The sequence below is a fragment of the Hyaena hyaena genome, unplaced genomic scaffold, assembly GCF_003009895.1.
Source record: "Hyaena hyaena isolate Hyena2069 unplaced genomic scaffold, ASM300989v1 scaffold_1486, whole genome shotgun sequence".
Taxonomy (NCBI): Eukaryota; Metazoa; Chordata; class Mammalia; order Carnivora; family Hyaenidae; genus Hyaena; species Hyaena hyaena.
Window position 1 is genome coordinate 282,193 of NW_024082119.1, and position 19,886 is coordinate 302,078.

General features: G+C 36.8%; 1 protein-coding gene across 1 annotated transcript in view; it reads left to right on the forward strand.

Annotated features, from left to right (window-relative positions):
* COL5A2 (collagen type V alpha 2 chain) overlaps positions 1–19,886 on the forward strand; it is a 150,410-nt gene that overhangs the window by 109,240 nt on the left and 21,284 nt on the right. The window contains exons 19-41 of the mRNA XM_039223887.1: positions 602–700; positions 1,259–1,303; positions 1,413–1,511; positions 2,735–2,788; positions 3,072–3,179; positions 4,277–4,330; positions 4,870–4,968; positions 6,818–6,871; positions 7,610–7,708; positions 7,815–7,868; positions 7,982–8,035; positions 9,425–9,478; positions 10,232–10,285; positions 12,549–12,593; positions 13,150–13,248; positions 14,271–14,378; positions 14,757–14,810; positions 17,257–17,310; positions 17,511–17,564; positions 17,983–18,036; positions 18,503–18,610; positions 18,728–18,781; positions 19,310–19,363. Coding sequence (XP_039079818.1) covers positions 602–700; positions 1,259–1,303; positions 1,413–1,511; positions 2,735–2,788; positions 3,072–3,179; positions 4,277–4,330; positions 4,870–4,968; positions 6,818–6,871; positions 7,610–7,708; positions 7,815–7,868; positions 7,982–8,035; positions 9,425–9,478; positions 10,232–10,285; positions 12,549–12,593; positions 13,150–13,248; positions 14,271–14,378; positions 14,757–14,810; positions 17,257–17,310; positions 17,511–17,564; positions 17,983–18,036; positions 18,503–18,610; positions 18,728–18,781; positions 19,310–19,363 — 1,611 coding nt within the window. The remainder of the gene's footprint in view (positions 1–601; positions 701–1,258; positions 1,304–1,412; positions 1,512–2,734; positions 2,789–3,071; positions 3,180–4,276; positions 4,331–4,869; positions 4,969–6,817; positions 6,872–7,609; positions 7,709–7,814; positions 7,869–7,981; positions 8,036–9,424; positions 9,479–10,231; positions 10,286–12,548; positions 12,594–13,149; positions 13,249–14,270; positions 14,379–14,756; positions 14,811–17,256; positions 17,311–17,510; positions 17,565–17,982; positions 18,037–18,502; positions 18,611–18,727; positions 18,782–19,309; positions 19,364–19,886) is intronic.

Sequence of the window (19,886 nt, forward strand, 5' to 3'; positions counted from 1 at the left end):
TGGATGAAAAATAAATTTCCACATCCAGTTCTTTGAGTGTCAGAGATTCAATAGGGATTTTATATGTTTATTGGCACTCATGAACCCCTCAGGCTTAGAATTTTAGTTCTAAAATTCTAGGTCCAGGTTTCTCTAGGATTAGCTCTACATTGGTACCTAATATGATGGATAAAATACAGAAACCCACTTAGGTTTAAATTTTGGATAAATAGAGAAAAAGCTTTTGGTATACATATGCCCCATTTGTTGCCTGGAACAAACTTAAGTTATTTGTTATTTATCCAAATTAAAACTTAACTAGGGGTCTGTATTTTTATTTACTATCTGCACTACTTTCATGGGGTGAAGGAAGGGTAGCTATCAGGTTACCTTGACCACTTTCCTCTGCTGTTCATATTGCAGACATTACTATACTTGATGGGTTGGAAAATGCATTTGCTCCCTAAGTTAGGTTAGACACACAACCCTTGTAAACTGGTTAATGCTCATGACCCCTTTAAAAATACTTGAGTATAGCATGTAAGGCACCAAATAAGCAATAAAGTTCGAGTGACACCACATTTATATTTTTCTTATGACATTTCTTTTTGTACCTGTTTAGGGAGAAGCAGGTCCCACTGGGGCAAGAGGCCCTGAAGGTCCCCAGGGGCAAAGAGGTGAAACTGGGCCACCAGGCCCAGTGGGCTCTCAAGGCCTTCCTGTAAGTTTCCAGTACATGTAAGAATTATGTTCTTGACAGAAAGCTTGACGTGTTTTATAACATCAGAACAAAGGCAATCTATTTTACTATATCCTCTTCAAATTCTGAATGAGTGTTTCCAACTGATTAAAGAAATCTGTTTCTCTTGTCAACTCTGAAAAATTGCATCTATTTATGGAAAAGGGAATTTGTCATAAAAACGAGTTTTATGGTTTAATGGTGATTGATTTCTTTTTAATGTTTATTTTTGAGAGAGAGAGGCAGAGCATGAGCGAGGGGGTGGGGAGGTGAGGCAGACCGAGACAGAGACAAAATCTGAAGCAGGCTCCACGCTCTGAGCTGTCAGTCAGCACAGAGCCTAGCATGGGGCTTGAACTCATGAGCCGTGAGAGCAGCTTGAACCAAAGTCAGATGCTTAACCGACTGAGCCACCCAGGTTCCCCATGGTGGTTGAATTTTTGCAATAAATTTTCTGCCTCCTTTTGGATTGTGGGTGGACATCTGGATAGCATCCTAGATATAGCTTAATATTTTATAAACTTTTCATGTATCTCTTAGGGTGCAATAGGAACGGATGGTACACCCGGTGCCAAAGGCCCAACGGTGAGTAACTAACTGCATTAATGCCACATGAAGTTCAAACGGACACTATCCTTTGGACGTTGATAATAGCCTTCTACTTGGGTCTCATGTCACTCTTTCACTCTGACAGGGCTCTCCAGGTACCTCTGGTCCTCCTGGCTTAGCAGGTCCCCCTGGATCTCCAGGACCTCAGGGTAGCACAGGACCTCCAGGAATTCGAGGCCAACCGGTAATGTCCTTTAAAATAACTATCATCCATTTGTATAATTCAATTATGATCACCGAGAAAAATAATATTCAGTAAAATGCAATGAAACATAGATAATGGGATGTATCAGAGTGAGGCAGCTGATGATAGGAATCTTTGTAAGGTAGAAGCCAAATGTTAACATACAATTTAGGTGTTTAAATTTGAAACAGAACGCTATTGCATTGTGTTAAATTTTAGTGTTTTTTTAAAATTTAAAATAATAAGGTCATAGCTTTATTGTCTACCTCATAGAATTTTATGAGTAGTTGAATAATACACATTAGAGAAATATTTTGTAAGCCAGTGTGAAGAAATGTGGAGGTTATAATGACAATTTGGTTAAAAATGGGTTTACCAACTATTTCTTGGAAGTTATCTTGAAGAGTGAGTCCACCGTATTATTCATATTGAATGAAATTTCCATATTTTGTGGAAGTATTTATTAGAAAAATGTTATGCTAAATCTATAAGAAATAAACACATAGATAAGTTGTGCTTATATATTTTTAGCTTACCATATAAAAATTTAAACTTTCTTTCTTAGCACTACGTAAAACAAATATTTTGGATTCTGTTCCAAGTAACTTAGTTATGCTAATAAATCCTTTTAAATGCTGGTGGCAGATTTATTAAAACACGAGTGTTGCTGATATTTCACATTTGATTTTATCATGTTCTCAATTTAGCAATCTGGTTCCCAGAAGTTTAACTGATATTTAAAGACACACACGCACACAAAAACCCTACAACATTTCACAGATGAAATGCTATATTTGAACTTGTCAAGCTCTCAATAAATAGAACATAAATATAAAGTTATTTTGATTCTGGGTGAATAAATGCTTCCTGAAAAAAATCCCTAAATAGATTTATCTGTAAAAGTTGTCACTGTTAGTTCTAATTTTAACTATCAAATTGGAATAACTGAATAATTCTAATTTTCCTAGTATGCATGAAAAACACACAAGACTTTAAAAATAAGTCCCTTGAAGACCACTGTAAAACAGACAATCTGCTATAAACTAATTATACTGGATTTTATAAAATTTTGCATGCGTTCTACAAGATTTGCAAAAGTAGAAAAAATGATAATACAAACTCAGCTGCAGAAAGTTTTCAGAACCCGTTAACTGTAATTAATTAAAACAGGTTGGACTGTCTACACGTCTTGGGTCTTATAACTATTGATACTTTTATTTTAGGGCGATCCAGGAGTTCCAGGTTTCAAAGGAGAAGCTGGCCCAAAAGGGGAACCAGTAAGCCTTCATTTTTTGTTTGTTTGTTTGTTTAAACGATAAGAAGACTATGAATATTGTGCAGGAGTGCACAGGACAAAATGCCCAAGTGTTAAATAATATCAATGAGAAATATAACTTTGAATGGCAATAGTTTAGTTTAAAACTTATAACTGACTTCATTACTTTGGATATAGAGAGTTTAATATAATTTAAAATTTGTAACTGACTTCTTTAAATGAAGCTTTTGACTATAACTCAGTTGTCAAATGGTTGTTTCTAACTGTCCTTCTGTTTTTAATAGGGGCCACATGGCATTCAGGGTCCCATAGGCCCACCTGGTGAAGAAGGCAAAAGAGGTCCTCGAGGCGATCCAGGAACAGTTGGTCCTCCAGGCCCAGTGGGGGAAAGGGTAAAATTTGAATAATGAGATAAATTCTTAGAGTTATGGGGGAATTATGTGGGTAAGTTTTGGGATAGTAAGGAAAGCTAGAGTAGTTAAAGAAATGCTTGCAAATGCATTGCACAGTTCAGTATGGTGGTCTGTGAATTAAAGGAGCCAACTGTTTAATTAGTGCCCATTCATTCAATACTGTGCCCAATACTGATATTGTGTCAATTTGATATATTGGTACTTAGTATACATCAGTGAACAAGAAGGCTATGGTCCCAGCCTTCATGTGGGGGCTAGTAAGCAACAGTTTATTCTAGCGGGGAGATAAGCAATAAACAAGTCCACAGGCAAACAAAAATATAATTATACATTTTAATAAGCTCCATATACACTTAAGAAATGACAGAGTGATGCGGTAGAGAGTAACTTCAAGTGTATGACAGTAGTGTGACATTAAATTAGGTGGTTGGGAAATAGGATTCTTTGGGAAGATGGCATTTTAGCTGAGACCTGAAGAGGAGGATGAGCCAGCAAGAGGCCCTGGGAGTAAGAACATTGTCAGTGGATGAAATGGCTAACGCAATCCTAGAAGGGACTTGATGATTTTAGAGATTAGAAGAGGTTGCCGTGACTGGAGTATAATGAAACAGGTCTGAAAGGGACAACAATAATATCACCTTCCATTTGTAGAGATGTTCAGAGAATGCACAGCGCTTCACATACGAGGCAGGGACATTCAGAGAATGCACAGTGCTTCACATAGGAGGCATACTAATGTAGGTCATCACGGACATTTCGATCGTGGTGGATGGTGTCATTCCTTTGCTGCTTGTCTCGATACCCGTTTTGCTCTATGTTTAATTTTACAATGAATTGTTAGTATACTTCTTAATTTGAATGGTTTTTGACTCGGCACTTATCTATTCTCCAAAATTTAAATTTCTTTACATTTCCGTGTAGTTAGGGTTTTTTTTCTCCCCTTACACGTATCTTTTGCCATGTTGCCTTGATCACAACTTCTAAAACTTTGTAATGCTAAAAATAAAAATTACCCACTCATTATACATTACGAAAACATCACCAACAATTAAGAATCTCATTTTGGTCGTTTGTAGGGTGCTCCTGGCAATCGTGGTTTTCCAGGCTCTGATGGTTTACCTGGACCAAAGGTGAGGTTATCCCATCCATGTTGACATTCATGTGGGTGGTGGCCCAAAAGATGCTATTGTCCAGAATGGTGATCTAGCTTTGGTCCACATGGCTTCGGATCCAGAAAAGAGTCAGACACAGATGCCAAGCCTAATGCCAATTCTGTCTTGCGCAATTTCTGAATTATAGAGGGGTAGGGGAGAAGGATAAGGGTTGCAAGTATGTAGGAGTTTGTTTTCAGACTTCCTAGGGACCCAGCAAAGAAGAAAAAGTCACAGACCTTTCTTTTATCTAGAAATTTAGACTCTAGAATTTTTGTGGGTTCCCCCTCACAAACCTAACTTATTGGAGTGATAGTCTAAGTACAGTTTTCACTAGTTAATGATGAAAAACCATTATTCTACAAGAAATACGAATTAAAACAAAACATGTAGTGACAGTTTTTGTAACTTTGTTATACTAGTGCTTTGATTTGTCATACACAAATTTGATATTCATTTGCTTTTATCTTCCTGCGTGGTTTCTTTTTTCTGACACATTCTGCTTTGCATTGGAACAGGGGGCTCAAGGAGAGAGGGGTCCTGTAGGTTCTTCAGGACCTAAAGGAGGGCAGGGGGACCCAGGACGTCCAGGTGAACCTGGCCTTCCAGGTGCTCGGGTAAGAACACAGCAGTTTGCTATATTGACCCAGACCTGCTCCTGGGTACTCAGTGAAAGTGCTTTTTAATTTCAATCATTTTGACAAGTTGGAGCATTTCTTTTGTTTTTACAATTTTGACCTGATTTACTATTTTTAAAATACTGCTTTGTTATTTTCATCATGTATAGAAAATACTGTAAATTTCTAGTCTTCCTTTCTCAAAGGAATATGCATTAATAGTTTTGCCACTTGACATGAAAAAAACCCTGTTTGTCAATTTTTATTTTTTCTTTACTTGCTAACAAATAATGTGTGACTTTTGGGATAGAGAATTCCTGATAAATTTCATCCTGAACAAATGTTACTTGAAAATTCATTTGTAGTGTGTAATTGCTCTTATATTGTCCACAACGCTCCTTAAAGAGAAAGGAATTAAACAAAAGTCGTTGGATGGAAATATACATTTGGCTCCACATAATCTTGAGCCCAGCATTTAATTAATTAATTAATTAATTAATAAACATTTGTTCAGTTTTTGAGACACAGAGACAGTGTGAGCAGGGGAGGGGCAGAGAGAAAGGGAAACACAGAATCGAAAGCAGGCTACAGGCTCTGAGCTGTAGCACAGAGCCCAATGCGAGGCTCGAACCCACAATCTGTGAGATCATGACCTGAGCCGAAGTTGGATGCTTAACCGTCTGAGCCACCCAGGTCCCCCATGCCCAGCATTTTAAAATATATGAATAAAAGTTTACTACAGCCCTTTCTCCTTCTATGTAGGAAACTGGCACTTTCTTAGAACTTCTTCCCTGGATACCTAATAAAGTTGGAATGCCAGGTGAATGAGCAGTCAGCATTGCTTATAGTAAAAATAATGCCTGACTGTAGACCACATCTGGACTTGGGAAGACTATGAACTATAAAAGCCTTGGGGGGGGGGTGCGGAACATGGCTTTGGGCATCCGAGTTTGGAGTAACTGGTACCTGCGCATTCACCTTGCTGGGATCAGTATGTTGTGTTCCAAGCGCTGTTAGAAATACTGGTCACCTGAGATTTCTAAGCCAGAGTGGCTCCTGTCCTCGCCATGTAGACTCATTTCCTCATATCTGGTGTGTCCCTTGTAGAAGGCTTAGATGACGGCCTTGGAGGCTGTGCTCTGAGGGCCCCCCTACCCACCAATGAAGAGTCCCACATGGTGCTGCCTGTTGGCATGCTGTGTTTTCTGCCCTGTATCCTTCCCAAGCCAGGCTGGGCGAGGCCCATGATTAGCCTGTGAGTTTGTCTAGAGAAGCCTAAGGACAGTGAGAATGGGCATTGCATAGTGGAAGTGGATCCTTTGAATATAGTGCTATTTTTAGTCTCTAGAATCTTTTTTTTTTTTTAATGTTTTTTATTTATTTCTAGGAGAGAGAGAGAGACAGCGTGAGCAGGGGAGGGTCAGAGAGAGAGGGAGTCACAGACTGAAACAGGCTCCAGGCTCTGAGCTGGCAGTCAGCACAGAGACCAACGCGGGGCTCGAACCCACGAACGGCGAGATCATGACCTAAGCGAAAGTCGGACGCTTAACCGACTAAGCCACCCAGGCGCCCCACTAGAATCTTTTTTTTTAAAGTTAATTTATTTTGAGAGAGAGATTGAGCAGGGGAGGGGCAGAGAGAGAGGGAGAGAGAGAATCCCAAGAAGGCTCCACACTGTCAGAGCAGAGCTTGACATGGGGCTCAAAATCACAAACTGTGAGATCATGAACTGAACCAAAATTGAGAGTTGGATGCTTAACTGACTGAGCCACCCAGGCACTCCTACTGTCTAGAATCTTTACCTCAGTTGCAGGTCAGCAACAAAATGACAATCACTTTTAATTTTCAGGGTTTGACAGGAAATCCTGGTGTTCAAGGTCCTGAAGGAAAGCTTGGGCCTTTGGTAAGTAATGTAAACAGAAGTCCGCAGGCATGATAGACATATAATGATAAGATGTTTATTTGAGGTTAGGTTTTTAATCATGTGGATGCTGATCATACTTACATGTTTAAAATGCCAAAGCAAAATCATAGGATCCTCATATTCTAAAATTCACTAAAAATTGATCAAGTTTAATTGATATAAATGTTTGAGGTTGAAGTTCCTTCTCTAACATCTGGCGAAAAAGTAGAAAATGATGTATTCTTCCAGTATTGGTGAAATTTGTCTGCTGGAAACATTCTCATTTCATAAGAGTCCTCTCAACTTTATAGGTTTAAGAGATAAGTAGGTGTGACTTTTGGTAACTAACATATTCTATTCTTCCTTTATACCAAAAAATGTGAAATGAAGTCCCCAATTTTCCTTACTACAAGCTAGAGTAAATTAAAGATGAAAAGAAAAATTTCCCCTATGAATAGAAGCATGTAAGGATTTGTGAAGCATGTAAGGATTTGTGAAGATAAGGCTCATGTATAGATCCAGAGTCAAATCTCTGTTCTAAATACTCAGCATCCTTCATCAGTGTGTTGTTGTTATTGTTTTTAAACACTCAACTGTTCTGATTCACTAAGAAAAAAGTGAAGGATAATTTAAAACTTACATAACTTTCATAAGTAATCAAAGAAAGGCAAGTGACAAGTTGGGTGACATGGTATTCAGAGAGAATTTACATAATACTTACATTGCTCAATTTTGTAGGGTGCTCCGGGGGAGGACGGCCGGCCAGGCCCTCCAGGCTCCATAGGAATCAGAGGGCAGCCGGGGAGTATGGGTCTTCCCGGCCCCAAAGGTAGCAGTGTGAGTACAGTGCATCTGTTTGCTCTTTCTCATAATCCTCACCTGAAGGAGGCATGTTTCGAGCAAACTGACTGAATTTTTAAAAAGTTTCTATTCTTTCTTTTAGGGTGACCCTGGAAAGCCTGGAGAAGCAGGAAATGCTGGTGTTCCTGGGCAGAGGGTAACTATATAAACATTTTCTGCCAAAGGAGAGGAAATATATGTATATATATATATGAAATGACCCAAATTTCTCATGGCCTTACTTCACATATTATCTCTGTGTGATATTAGGGTGCTCCTGGAAAAGACGGTGAAGTTGGTCCTTCTGGTCCTGTGGGCCCCCCGGTATGTGATCTTTTAGTGAGAATACATTCACATTGCATTTTTCGATGATGTTTGCTTAAAACTTTACTTAAGAGTAAGTTTCAGGGGAAGTAATAAGAAAGTGCAAGATTGAAGAGTTATAGTCTCTTCTGATCACTGTGCTGGCACTTCTGCCTTTTTAAACGGAGCGATTGGGCTTTTCCTTTTAAACTTCTTTAAAATGCTGATGGCAAAAGCTACCTCATTGTCTTTATGTGTTGCAGTTGAAGAACATCAACTGAATAGAATAATGGTTGACAAATATTTTGTTCTGTCTCTTATTGAAAAATATAAGTGCTGAACTATACCTACATTCTTCTAATAATGTCTCATAGAAATCTGTTTAAGCTGACTTCTTTTTCTTTAGAAGGACTGAATAAGAAAATATTTTATCCTTTGAGGTACATCTGCATCCTAGGATTCTAAAATTAAATATTTATCAGAAATATTTCGGCATATTTATTTGTTTCCTATGGGACAATTTAAATATCTTTCTAAAATGTTAGCTTTGCTTCCTTTAGCTGCTCGAGTGTTGAAGGCTTGATTAACAGTTCTTATAATACTGCAAACTAAATTGGAAGAGAAATTAGAGCGTTCCTATGAAAACTTTTGTAAGCCAAAATGGTGTAAAGCAAAGAAGCAATTATTAATATAAAGGGAAGAATTTCTTAAAATTCCCAGAATCCCAAACTAATGTCTTCTGGGCTTTTCTGGCACCCTAGCACATATCTTGCTCTAACAGATGCACAAAATAAATCCAGATAAAGTGCAGATGGTCACAGATACCGTTCAGCACTGTGCTGGCTCGACGCTGAGATGCTAAGTGCAGTTCCCCAGAAGGAGCTGGGGTGTGCACTGCCTCTATAATAGCTTGCTGCAAAACAAACTCTGAATGCCTTTTCCCTTTTTTCCATAAAAGCAAAAATTCTCTTCAGATTCCTTTCAGTTATCACAAAGAGGTACTAATACAGGTCTTTCATAACAGCAAAGTGACATAATGTAACCTTTGGAAAAGTAGGGAACACTTGTATTACGTGTTTAGATTAGATATATGAAAATAATGAATTTTTCCATGTTCGACTTCTCCAATTTCCCCATAAGTTTGTGGTTGCCTCCAGACATTTCACGTTTGGATGAAAAAATAAAGATATGTCATCAGTCTCTTTGCTGGCTTTAGAAGACATTTTCTTAGCAGCATAGACTTCAAACAACGTCATGAAACTACTTGTAATGCTAGTTTATTATCTGGCTGAAGTGAAAAGCATGTCATTAGAAAAAAAGCAAATATCAATACTTCCAGTGGGTCACATTAACAGGAAACAGGTGGAAAGATCTGGCTTTATTCATGATTTTCTTTCCTTCATGACTTAGGGTCTAGCTGGGGAAAGAGGAGAACAGGGACCCCCAGGCCCCACTGGCTTTCAGGTATGTAATCATTCAGTTTTCCATGTCTTCTACCATTAATTAAACTGAGTTTTTAAATGAAAAGATATGGTCGAATGATGTAAAATTCCACAATTTTTTAAAAAGTCATCCCTCTTTTAATAAATAAACATTTGGATAAAACCCAACATTTTTGTTCAAAGAGAAGGCACAGATGTCCCCTGAAAAATGGATCAAAATCCAAAATTATGAACAAATTAAAAATCCTAAATGTTCTTGATACCTCAGTAAGTTTTATTGGACTATTTTAAGGTTTATCTAGTTTTATTGACAAAATGCCAAAATTTTTGTTGAACAAATTTTCATGATTTATCTAAATATATTGGTATAGGAAATTATTTATTATTTAATAGCATGGATAATCATAATTTGGCAAAAAAAAACTTTTAGGAATGACTTTCATTATTGTTATTATTATTAATTCTAGCAGCCTAAAATATTGATTTCTGATCCATAAAAAGTGGACAAATGTTAAGAATCTCCTGTTAGATTCTTATCTTTTTTTTTTTTTTATTGCTAAGTGGTGTGCAAATAAAAATCTAAACCTAGAAGCTGACTGGCTGCTGTGTTATGGTAGAAGATATAGTTTTTTTATTCTGTTTTGCTTATGTTTAAACAATATCTTTTACTTGAAAGTATAGTCATGGAGACTCCATGAATTATAAAAGGTAACCTATTAATACTAGCGGCCTATAAAACTTTACAAATTTACAATTTTTTTCTAACCTCTTTTAGGGGCTTCCTGGTCCTCCAGGGCCTCCTGGGGAAGGTGGAAAGCCAGGTGATCAGGTAAGTTTTAAAGTAATAGTAATAATAGCAATAATAAGTGTTGGTTCATAATATCACTTACTATATGTGAGGTTCTGTCCTGGTTTGCTTTCTCTTTTTTAATCCTCAAAACGACCCTATATGCGTAGGTATCTATATTATTATTATAATACTCATTTTTCAGATGAGGAAAATGAGGCACATAGATGTTATATAACTTTCCCAAAGTGACACGGCTGATATGGTTTGAATCCTGGTAGGGTGCTTCCCAAGACTGTGTTCTTAATCACTAATTCCATGTCTTATCATATCTACAGGGTTTTACTGGAGGCTTTATAAATGGTTATGAACAGATACTCACCACTTTATTTCTATTATTTTTACAAGGACATCAGTTTAATTTATTCTTCTGTGAGTGATTCATTCATTCATTTAACCATTCAACAAATATTTATTAAGACTTGGTCTTAACCAATTGAACAAGATGGACATGAGACAGAGAGTTTCTGGGGAGGCACTGTGTATGTGGGCACACCTAAGTCAGACTTGGGGGTTTAGGAAAACTTTCCCAGACAAGGTAGTGAATTTTATGAGATCTGAAGGATGAGTGATGGTAAGGGAGGAGAAGGGAAGGTAGTAAAATACTCCGGGAAATGGGAACAGCAGGTACAAAGGTTTTGCTGATCAAGGCACTGAAAAAAGTTTGATAAGTCAGAAATGCAGAGTATAACTTGAGGTAGATGAGGCTAGAGGTTGAATCAGGAGCCAGATTATGGAAAGTCTGAATTTGAATATAATTTGCTCTTATTCTTCTAATGGAAGATAATGAAGGACTTTTAAGTAGGTAGTAGTACTAAAGATCACACCACGTGAAGAACAATACATTTCAGATTGGAGGGTCACCTGATACAGTTTTTGTTTTGTTTCATATTTTTAGTTAAAGGCAAAGTTTGTTTGAGGAATTGACATGAGAGTTGGGTCCCTAAGTCTGTAGTAGCAGTGATGTTCTAATGTGGCTGCTACCAGCCTGTGTGCTGGTGCCATATGCACAGGAAATACTAGCCCTCCATTTCAGAGGATGTGAAGTTACTGCCCAAGGACAGCTTACACTTCTTCATGTTTCATTTTGCCTGGCATGGTCCTGGGTTGGGGATGGAAGATGGACAGTGATGCCTCTAAAGTTAAGACAAATCTATAGGCCCAAGAGAACTGTTCCAGCAGACAAATGAAAATTTCTCATGAAGGAGGATTATGATGGAAGCAAACATAATGGAGTATATTGAGATTAACATTTGTGATTTTGTAAACATAGATGGTAAGAGTTTTAGTGACCATAGATATTTGTCATTATCCAAACTATCAGAAATATGCTACTTTGCCAAAAATATACTCTATTCAAAATATTGCAGGGTGTTATGATGTAAATCAAGACAGTATGAATAGTGCACTATCTACCACAAAATTGTAAGCCATATTATATTTAGTAATTGCAAGATGTAGCATTAATTACATATCACTAAAAAACACCACATAATGCTGATGAAGCTACAGTAATGTTTTCTTATGAGATAAAATATTATTGAAGGAACTCTCAGATTTGGTTATGCTTAGATTTTCTTTTAAACCATATATCACCCATTAGCATACATAAAAAGTAAAATGAAAGAAAAATAATTTGATTAAATTATTCTTGAAACTTCATTCAGAACCAGCCCAGTTTCTAAGTCTTTGGCGACCACGATTTTCTACACAACACCTTTTCTTGTCGTTAGCTATTATTTTCAATCAAAGAGAGAAGTTTTGAACATCTTAATAAACTTTCCTTTAGTTTAGAACAAACTGAAACTTATAATACATCATGACTGCACTAGTTTGAACCCACAGTTCCCAGCACATTGTCCATAGTGTATGGTCAAAAATTATTTACTAAGTTGAATTGGTTCTGTTTAAAAGATCAGCCTTTTCATTACTTTTTATTTCAGTTTCATCAGTTAATATTTTTTCTCGTTAGGAAATAAAATTACCATATATTTGTTGTCTCTAAAAAAACCAATGCACCATATTTATGAGACAATATTTTGCATGTTTCATTGCCCAAAATCAAACGTTCAAGTATAATAAACATTTTTTTCTGGAAAAATATTTCCATTTAATGTATGGGCTTATTCAAAACTTCTAATATTACATTAAAAGAAATTAGGCATGTGATATGGAAAGGTTTCTAATAAATAACTAAAATTTAGCTCAAAGCAATTCTTCCAGTTTTTAAAATTATATCTTCTAGGGTGTTCCTGGAGATCCCGGAGCAGTTGGCCCATTAGGACCTAGAGTAAGTATTTTCTCTTTCATCACTAACTTTGTTTCCATTGGCTTCAGTTTTAAAAAGCATCTTGCATAATAAACTGGGCTTTATTTTAAACATGCACATTCTTTAACTTGATGAAAATCCATCTTATGAGAAAATCTTGTGCTGTGAAACTACCACATCCTTAATCCAAGTTCATTTCTTAACACTAAATTAGAAAATTGAGCCCCAGGACTCCTGGGTGGCTCAGTCAGCTAAGCATCTGACTTTGGCTTAGATCATGATCTCGAGATTTGTAAGCTACAGCCCCACCATCAGGCTCTGTGCTGACAGCTGAGCATGGAGCCTGCTTTGAATTCTGTTTCCCACTCTTTCTGCTCCTCCTCTACTTGTGTTTGGCCTCTCTCTCTAAAAAATAAATATACATTTAAAAAAATCTTTAATAGAAAATTGAGTCTTAACAGTTGTTCATTTCTCAATTTTTTTTCTAGTAGAAGCAGTTTTGCAGATTTCCAGAAACCTTTTTAACCCACTTTCAGATCAGTTGCTAAGATTGTCTGACATCCCAATGTTGCACTAGGGAGAACGCGGAAATCCAGGGGAAAGAGGAGAACCAGGAATAACCGGACTCCCTGGCGAGAAGGGAATGGCTGGAGGACATGGCCCTGATGGCCCCAAAGTAAGTATGGCCATGAGCTTGGCTCTTCCAAATGTCCCAAGATTACTGCTCAGTAAACACATGACAGAACTAGAATGTATTTCTCTTGTGATTTCAAGATAACTCGATTATATGATTTTCTTCTTCAACAAATATTCAGTGAACATGTCCTAGGCTTTTTCCTTGGTGCTAAAGAGCCAGTTAAAAATAAGCTTCATTTCTGTGATGGAAATTATGGTCTAATGCACATGGTAATACATTCTCTTCTAGAAATCCATTCCTAATAATTGTTTATGTAATTTTAACTAGTGACTTCCATTAATAAGCAGAAGCAATAAATAGAAAATTGCATAATTTATTAAGAGGTATTCCTCATTATGTGTTCCATTGTTTTCTGTATCAGGTTCCACAGTTCTGCTTACTAATCATATGAAAGGATGTCATAGTTTAAATATGAAAGTAGAATACATCATAAGGCAAAAATCAGTACCATTTCATTTGGGTGCCGCGTTAAGATTGGTAGAAGATAAGGTGGACGATTTCAGCGTAAACAATTAAAGTAGAATTTTTCATGATCCTATAACATTGGATCCTTTTTCATCTTCAACATCCAGAGTGATTACATAGGATTCACTTCAATTTAATCACTTAATTAGCTTGTAAAAATGCTTAGTATCATGGGTTCATTTGAGAGAGAGTGAAATACTCTTTAAATGTAATGTCTTCCCCCTTTATTAGGATCCCCATGATGTTGTCAGAAAAAGAAAGAGAAAGGCAACCATCATTTTTATTTGACTGATGCTTAATTTCCCCAAAGAAAAAAGTTGAAATAGAAACCAAAAATCAAAAAGGCAAAATCTTTTTTTTTTTTTCCATTTCAAAATATCACCTCAGAGACAATTTTCACAAATGAAAAATGTAAGGCCTAAGTTGAACCATACGAAATTGCTGATATTCAACCATTTTTGACCTACCAGAAGAGAAATTTAATGTGGCTGAATTTTAATATTATTGGTGAAGTCACTTATCATTGGCTCATTTAGGGCAGTCCAGGACCATCTGGGACCCCTGGAGATACAGGCCCACCTGGTCTTCAAGGTATGCCAGGAGAAAGAGGAATCGCAGGGACTCCAGGCCCCAAGGGTGACAGAGTAAGTCTGGTTTTTTTAGTCCATTCATTTAGACTTTCTACATTTCTACTAAAAATTACTTCCTGGGCAGGAAGTAATTTTACTTCTACCATCCTGAGTCACAAGTTAATCAGTCTGCCTGCCTTCCCCCCTTCCTTCCTCTTTCCTTCCTTCCTTCCTTCCTTCCTACCTTTTTCTTTCTTTCTTTCTTTCTTTCTTTCTTTCTTTCTTTCTTTCTTTCTTTCTTTCTCTTTCTATATTTATTGAGAAAAATGCAGAATGCCAAGGGGATATAGCTATGGACAAGAGAGATAAGCCCCTGCCCTCATGAAGCATCCATGCAAATGAGAGAAAAAAAGACAATTAAATGAATAAATGGTGTTTTGTGTGTTTTCCCAGGGTGGCATAGGAGAGAAAGGTGCTGAAGGAACAGCTGGAAATGATGGCGCAAGAGTAAGTGAAATCACTCCTTTCCCAGCTAAGCTAGGAATCAATATTATCATTATTACATGAATTTGCCTGAACTTTCCAAAATAAAGTTCATTGTGTTTCCATAATGGTCAGAATTTGGAAAATGATGAATTTTGAGATTTGATGTTGAAAAATCATGGACACTCATTTTGCTTACTTTGAACTAGAGCAAGCCAAAAAGCAGTCATTGTTGAGGGAATGAAATAAAACACATTTTACTCTGCATATGAGATCAGTGCTTTAAGCAGTGGGGCCCTCTTTATCTTTTTCTGTCATCTTTTTATTTCATATGCAGTGTTTATTTTTGTTAAAGTGTTGATCTAATGAGCTGCTCTAAACCTCATTGCAGGGCAAGCACTTAGAGTTTTGCAGAACAGCCAAGTGGAGATAAATCGTTCCCAATATACTGGATATTAAAGATGAGAAAATTATTGCGCAATGAGTTAATACTTTCATCAATAAAGAGGATGAAGAAGCAAAATGTAAAGAAAGATGGTTGACATTGAGCCACTGTTTAATGTCATGTCAGAAACTGACCTTTAACAAGCTTTAGCTCCTCAAAAATAGAATGCATTTGCAATTCTCAGGACAGACTGAAAATAATTTTTTAGACATTAATAAAATGATTATCTCATGTAAGATAGAGGTAGTTGCTCAGGCATCCAACAGTCCCTGGAATAACTCCTGATATTTGATGAGCAATTTCTGTTTCACCATGACATGGCTTGCTGTGAGTTGTCAAGCTGTGCCCTGGCAAGAGCAGTTGTGTAATAAAGAAAGAGCTCCCATCAAACCATCATTAACATATTGATGCTGCACATGAAGCCACTGTTTATACATTGATTATATTAGCTTTTAATTAAAAAAATAGTAAAATACAGACAAGTTTTAGGCTTAGCGGTAATTATCCCTTTTTTCTTTTTCTAAAAATCTACTTAAGTGTGACAAACTATATTTAGCAAACTATGAACACGAGATGTGTCTTCTCTTTTAGGTAACTCTGATGTTTGATTTCATATTACAAAAATAATCTAAGTAAACCTGGCATATTGTTTGTATTTTATGTCATAGATGGCCTGTAGTGTGTAGTAAAGTAGAGCAGGGGAGTTTGAAGGCCTGTTGCATTGACAGTTTATTTTAAGGTGAAATCTGAAAGATGTATCTATTGTTTCTCTGAACTAACTTTGAAAATGCAGTGTGATAGGAACAGGACTTTTGCAATGACTGCTTTCTTTTCAGTAACAACAATACATTGCTTTAGGAAGGAAGCAGAGCAGACCAATTTTTTGTAATCTCATAGTAAAGGGAGAAATGACTAAATGTTTTCTCTGCATGAAAAAATGTGAATTTAATGAAATGATCTTTATATTTAATCCAATTCTTTAAGGAAATAGATTAGGGACATTTGAAAGATTATTGTTCCATTAGAGATTTAGAGAACATATGATTACAGTGTTCCTATGTTCTTACAAGAATATAAAAATAAGAAGTCATTTTTTTGTTTTGTTTAATACATATGGGGCACCTGGGTGGCTCAGTCGATTAAGCCTCCAACTTTGGCTCAGGTCAAGATCTCTGGTTCGTGGGTTCGAGCCCCGCATCGGGCTCTGTGCTGACAGCCAGCTCAGAGCCTAGAGCCTGCTTCAGATTCTGTGTCTCCCTCTCTCTCTGACCCTCCCCTGCTCATGCTATCTCTCTCTCTCTCTCTGAGAAATAAATAAAACATTAAAAAAAATTTTTTTAAATAAGTAATACATACAAGAATAAATGACAAAAGGTTTGGGCTGCATATGAAGAGGCAATACACAGATATCAAATAGAAAAGCCGTTTTAAAAAAGCCTCTGATATAGTCAAGCAGTTTAAAGATTGCAACCACGTATCAAGAAGACTTGGTTTGAACCCCCATGCGATAGCACCCTAGGCTCTGAGCATAAAGATCCTCAGCCTCAGTGTGACTGGGTCATCACACTCCTTATGATCTTAGGAGAATGGAGAAAGCTCAATGCTTTATCACATTTTCCCCTAAAAAAATAAAATAGAGTGATATTTTGTCTGTATAATTTAAGAATATAATATCCTATACAAAAGAAGGAAATTTTTTTTTATCTATTCTCAAATTTCAAAATTAAATAGGCTAAGAAACGTAGAAACATTGTGAAAAATAACATTAATTTAGAGCCAATGTTTGAAAACGGTATTATGTGTGGATGAAAGAGATTAAAACATTTTGTGGAGAAGATTCTGGAAGTTGTTTTAGAGTGAATAGAAAAATCTTAAAAATATACAGATTATATCACTTATTATAGAGAATGTTTTGCAAAAGCAGCTAAGCTATCACAAAACAGTTCCTTCTTTGAAGGTTTGCATAATCGTTGGGAATGCCATGCATTCTTTTCCTCAGTTTGCCTATGTTCTCTTCATTGACAGGGTCTTCCGGGTCCCTTGGGTCCCCCAGGTCCTGCAGGTCCCACTGGAGAAAAGGTAGTGTCGTAAATTGATATTTTGTGAACTCAGAGTCACGGAGTCTGGATGATAGCTCTTTCTCAAAATGTTTTCTCTTTCATAATATGTAGTAGTTGGGCCAGACCATCTCAGAGTTCTCCCCCACTGTCTACCCCACACACAGAGTTCAACTTCCTCCAGATGCTTTGGACAATAACCATCTAACATCTGCTTTCTAGGGTGAACCTGGCCCTCGAGGTTTGGTTGGGCCTCCCGGCTCCCGAGGCAACCCGGTAAGTGATGGTACTTTGATGTTCTTTAGAATGGGATTAAGCAGGAAAACGATTCATCATTTTGTATTGATGTTTATATAAAGTCATGCTTGTTGGGCCAGGCTACTTGGAACTTCCTAGTTTTCAGTGTTTACACAAGACTCAGAAACTTACCCAGTCTAATTTCTATGCAGTCTGTTAAATCTCGGTAAGCAGTTCATTTACTAAATAATTAAGCTTTTTGGGTACTCCAGACATTAAGAATTTTGTTGTCTGGCTCTTATGTCTATCTCACCCTTGAAAGCCTTCCTTAAGAAATATGTCTAATTCATCTATATATATATTTCAAGATCCTACAAGTTTATGTCATTGTATTTTTGAATACTGTTCTCATTTAGAATAATGTGTGAAAGCTACAGTAATCTTTGTCTTATCCTAGGGGTCTCGTGGTGAAAATGGCCCAACTGGGGCTGTTGGTTTTGCTGGACCTCAGGTATAATCTTCAAATATCTTCAATTTACAGTGGACACCCCTCTTGCTATAGCAATAGATTTAATTAGTCATCATTGTGATATGTACTGAAGGTATATTAAAGATTCTGGAAAGTTTGCAGGTTTCTGGGCAATATTCTCATTTTCCAAGATCAGACGAGATTGGACACATTTCAGGGTGGTACAGCCGTAGACAATATTCTCATTTTCAATACAGTTTTTTCATGACTGGCACTAAAATGCACTATTTAAAATTCTGTGCTTATTTGGTTTGATAAAAATGTGGTGGGATAACTTATTTTTTCAGACTGCCTTTGAGGATCCATTAGGGCATTTTTCCTTCTGTGCTTAAAAACTGATCACAAAGCACCATTTTACAGTGTAAGGTTAAATGATATGTGAGTAATAATTACTGTGAAATAACTTGTCTGTAACTGTTATAATCAATTGTTCATACAACTGGTGTAGGGTCCTGATGGGCAGCCTGGAGTAAAAGGTGAACCTGGAGAGCCAGGGCAGAAGGGAGATGCCGGCTCACCTGGACCACAAGGTCTGGCAGGATCCCCAGGCCCGCATGTAAGTTAAAAAAAAACAAAAAACAAAAAACTTGAGTAAAGTCCCCAATGCTTAGACTTTGTGTTTATCCCATTTTGCTTTACTATAACAGTCTTTTGTTTCGGTCTTTCTATATAGGGTCCCAATGGTGTTCCTGGACTGAAAGGCGGTCGAGGAACTCAGGGTCCACCTGTAAGTTGCTTTGAAGCTCTGGGAACTACACGCAACTAGTCACAGAGAGCTGGCACTCAGTGGCCATGTTAAAGCTCATCTGAAGCTGTAACAACAAATTTTTACTTGGATAACAATCTGTATCGGAAAGGGCACTTAAATGGAGATCTGGGTTACACTTAGTTTTATGATTTTGGAGACCCAACCACCTCATAAGTAACGTAAATTTATTTATCACCTATTGAAGAGGTAATGAATGACGAGGAATTCCTTTATAGAGCTCTGTGATGCAAAATATTAATGTGATTCTAGTTCTAGTCTTGAACACACTTGTGTATGTTCAAGATAAATGGAAAGTGGAAAGAGACAAATAGCATTCTTCCAACCAATTAATTCAGATCCATTCTTGTGTAGGATGCAAGCATAAATGCATTGTTTGCAACAAGAAAGGGAATCTAAAGGCCTAAGTATCCCTGTGAAAAGAGATCTCAGAAAGGATATGTAATTAATAGTTATTTTAAAATTTCTTATATGATATTGTATTCCTAGGGTGCTACAGGGTTTCCTGGTTCTGCCGGCAGAGTTGGACCTCCAGGCCCTCCTGTAAGTCACTTCAGTGATTCAGGTCATTAGTAGTGAAGTCATCTCTCTCACACACACACACACACACTCACACACACACGATAATACAAACACATATATGTACACATTATATAATGTATACATATATATGTATAACATATATATGTTATTTTTTATTTTTTATATTTTTACTTAATCTCTTAATGATTAACCCATGCAAAGAACCCTTATCCTAAGAATTCATACAAACTGGTATCTTGTCAAAGTAAATCCATCTTTAATCACCCAGTATTTCTTGGGGGAGCTCATTTAAAAGTCCTTTTTAGCACCATTATTCCATTTGGGTATTAAATACTAACAGTATGGTGTGCTAATAATCATTTCCTTAAGTTAGGAGATATCTCTGAAATTTAGTTCAATAAATTATACTCTTTCATTGTAAGCTTAGGCCAGATAGAATTAAATGTTATATATTCATTAGTGGAGCAGAGCCTTAAGAAGTTTGAAAATTCAAGTGAATTTCAGCACACTTTTGGTATTGACT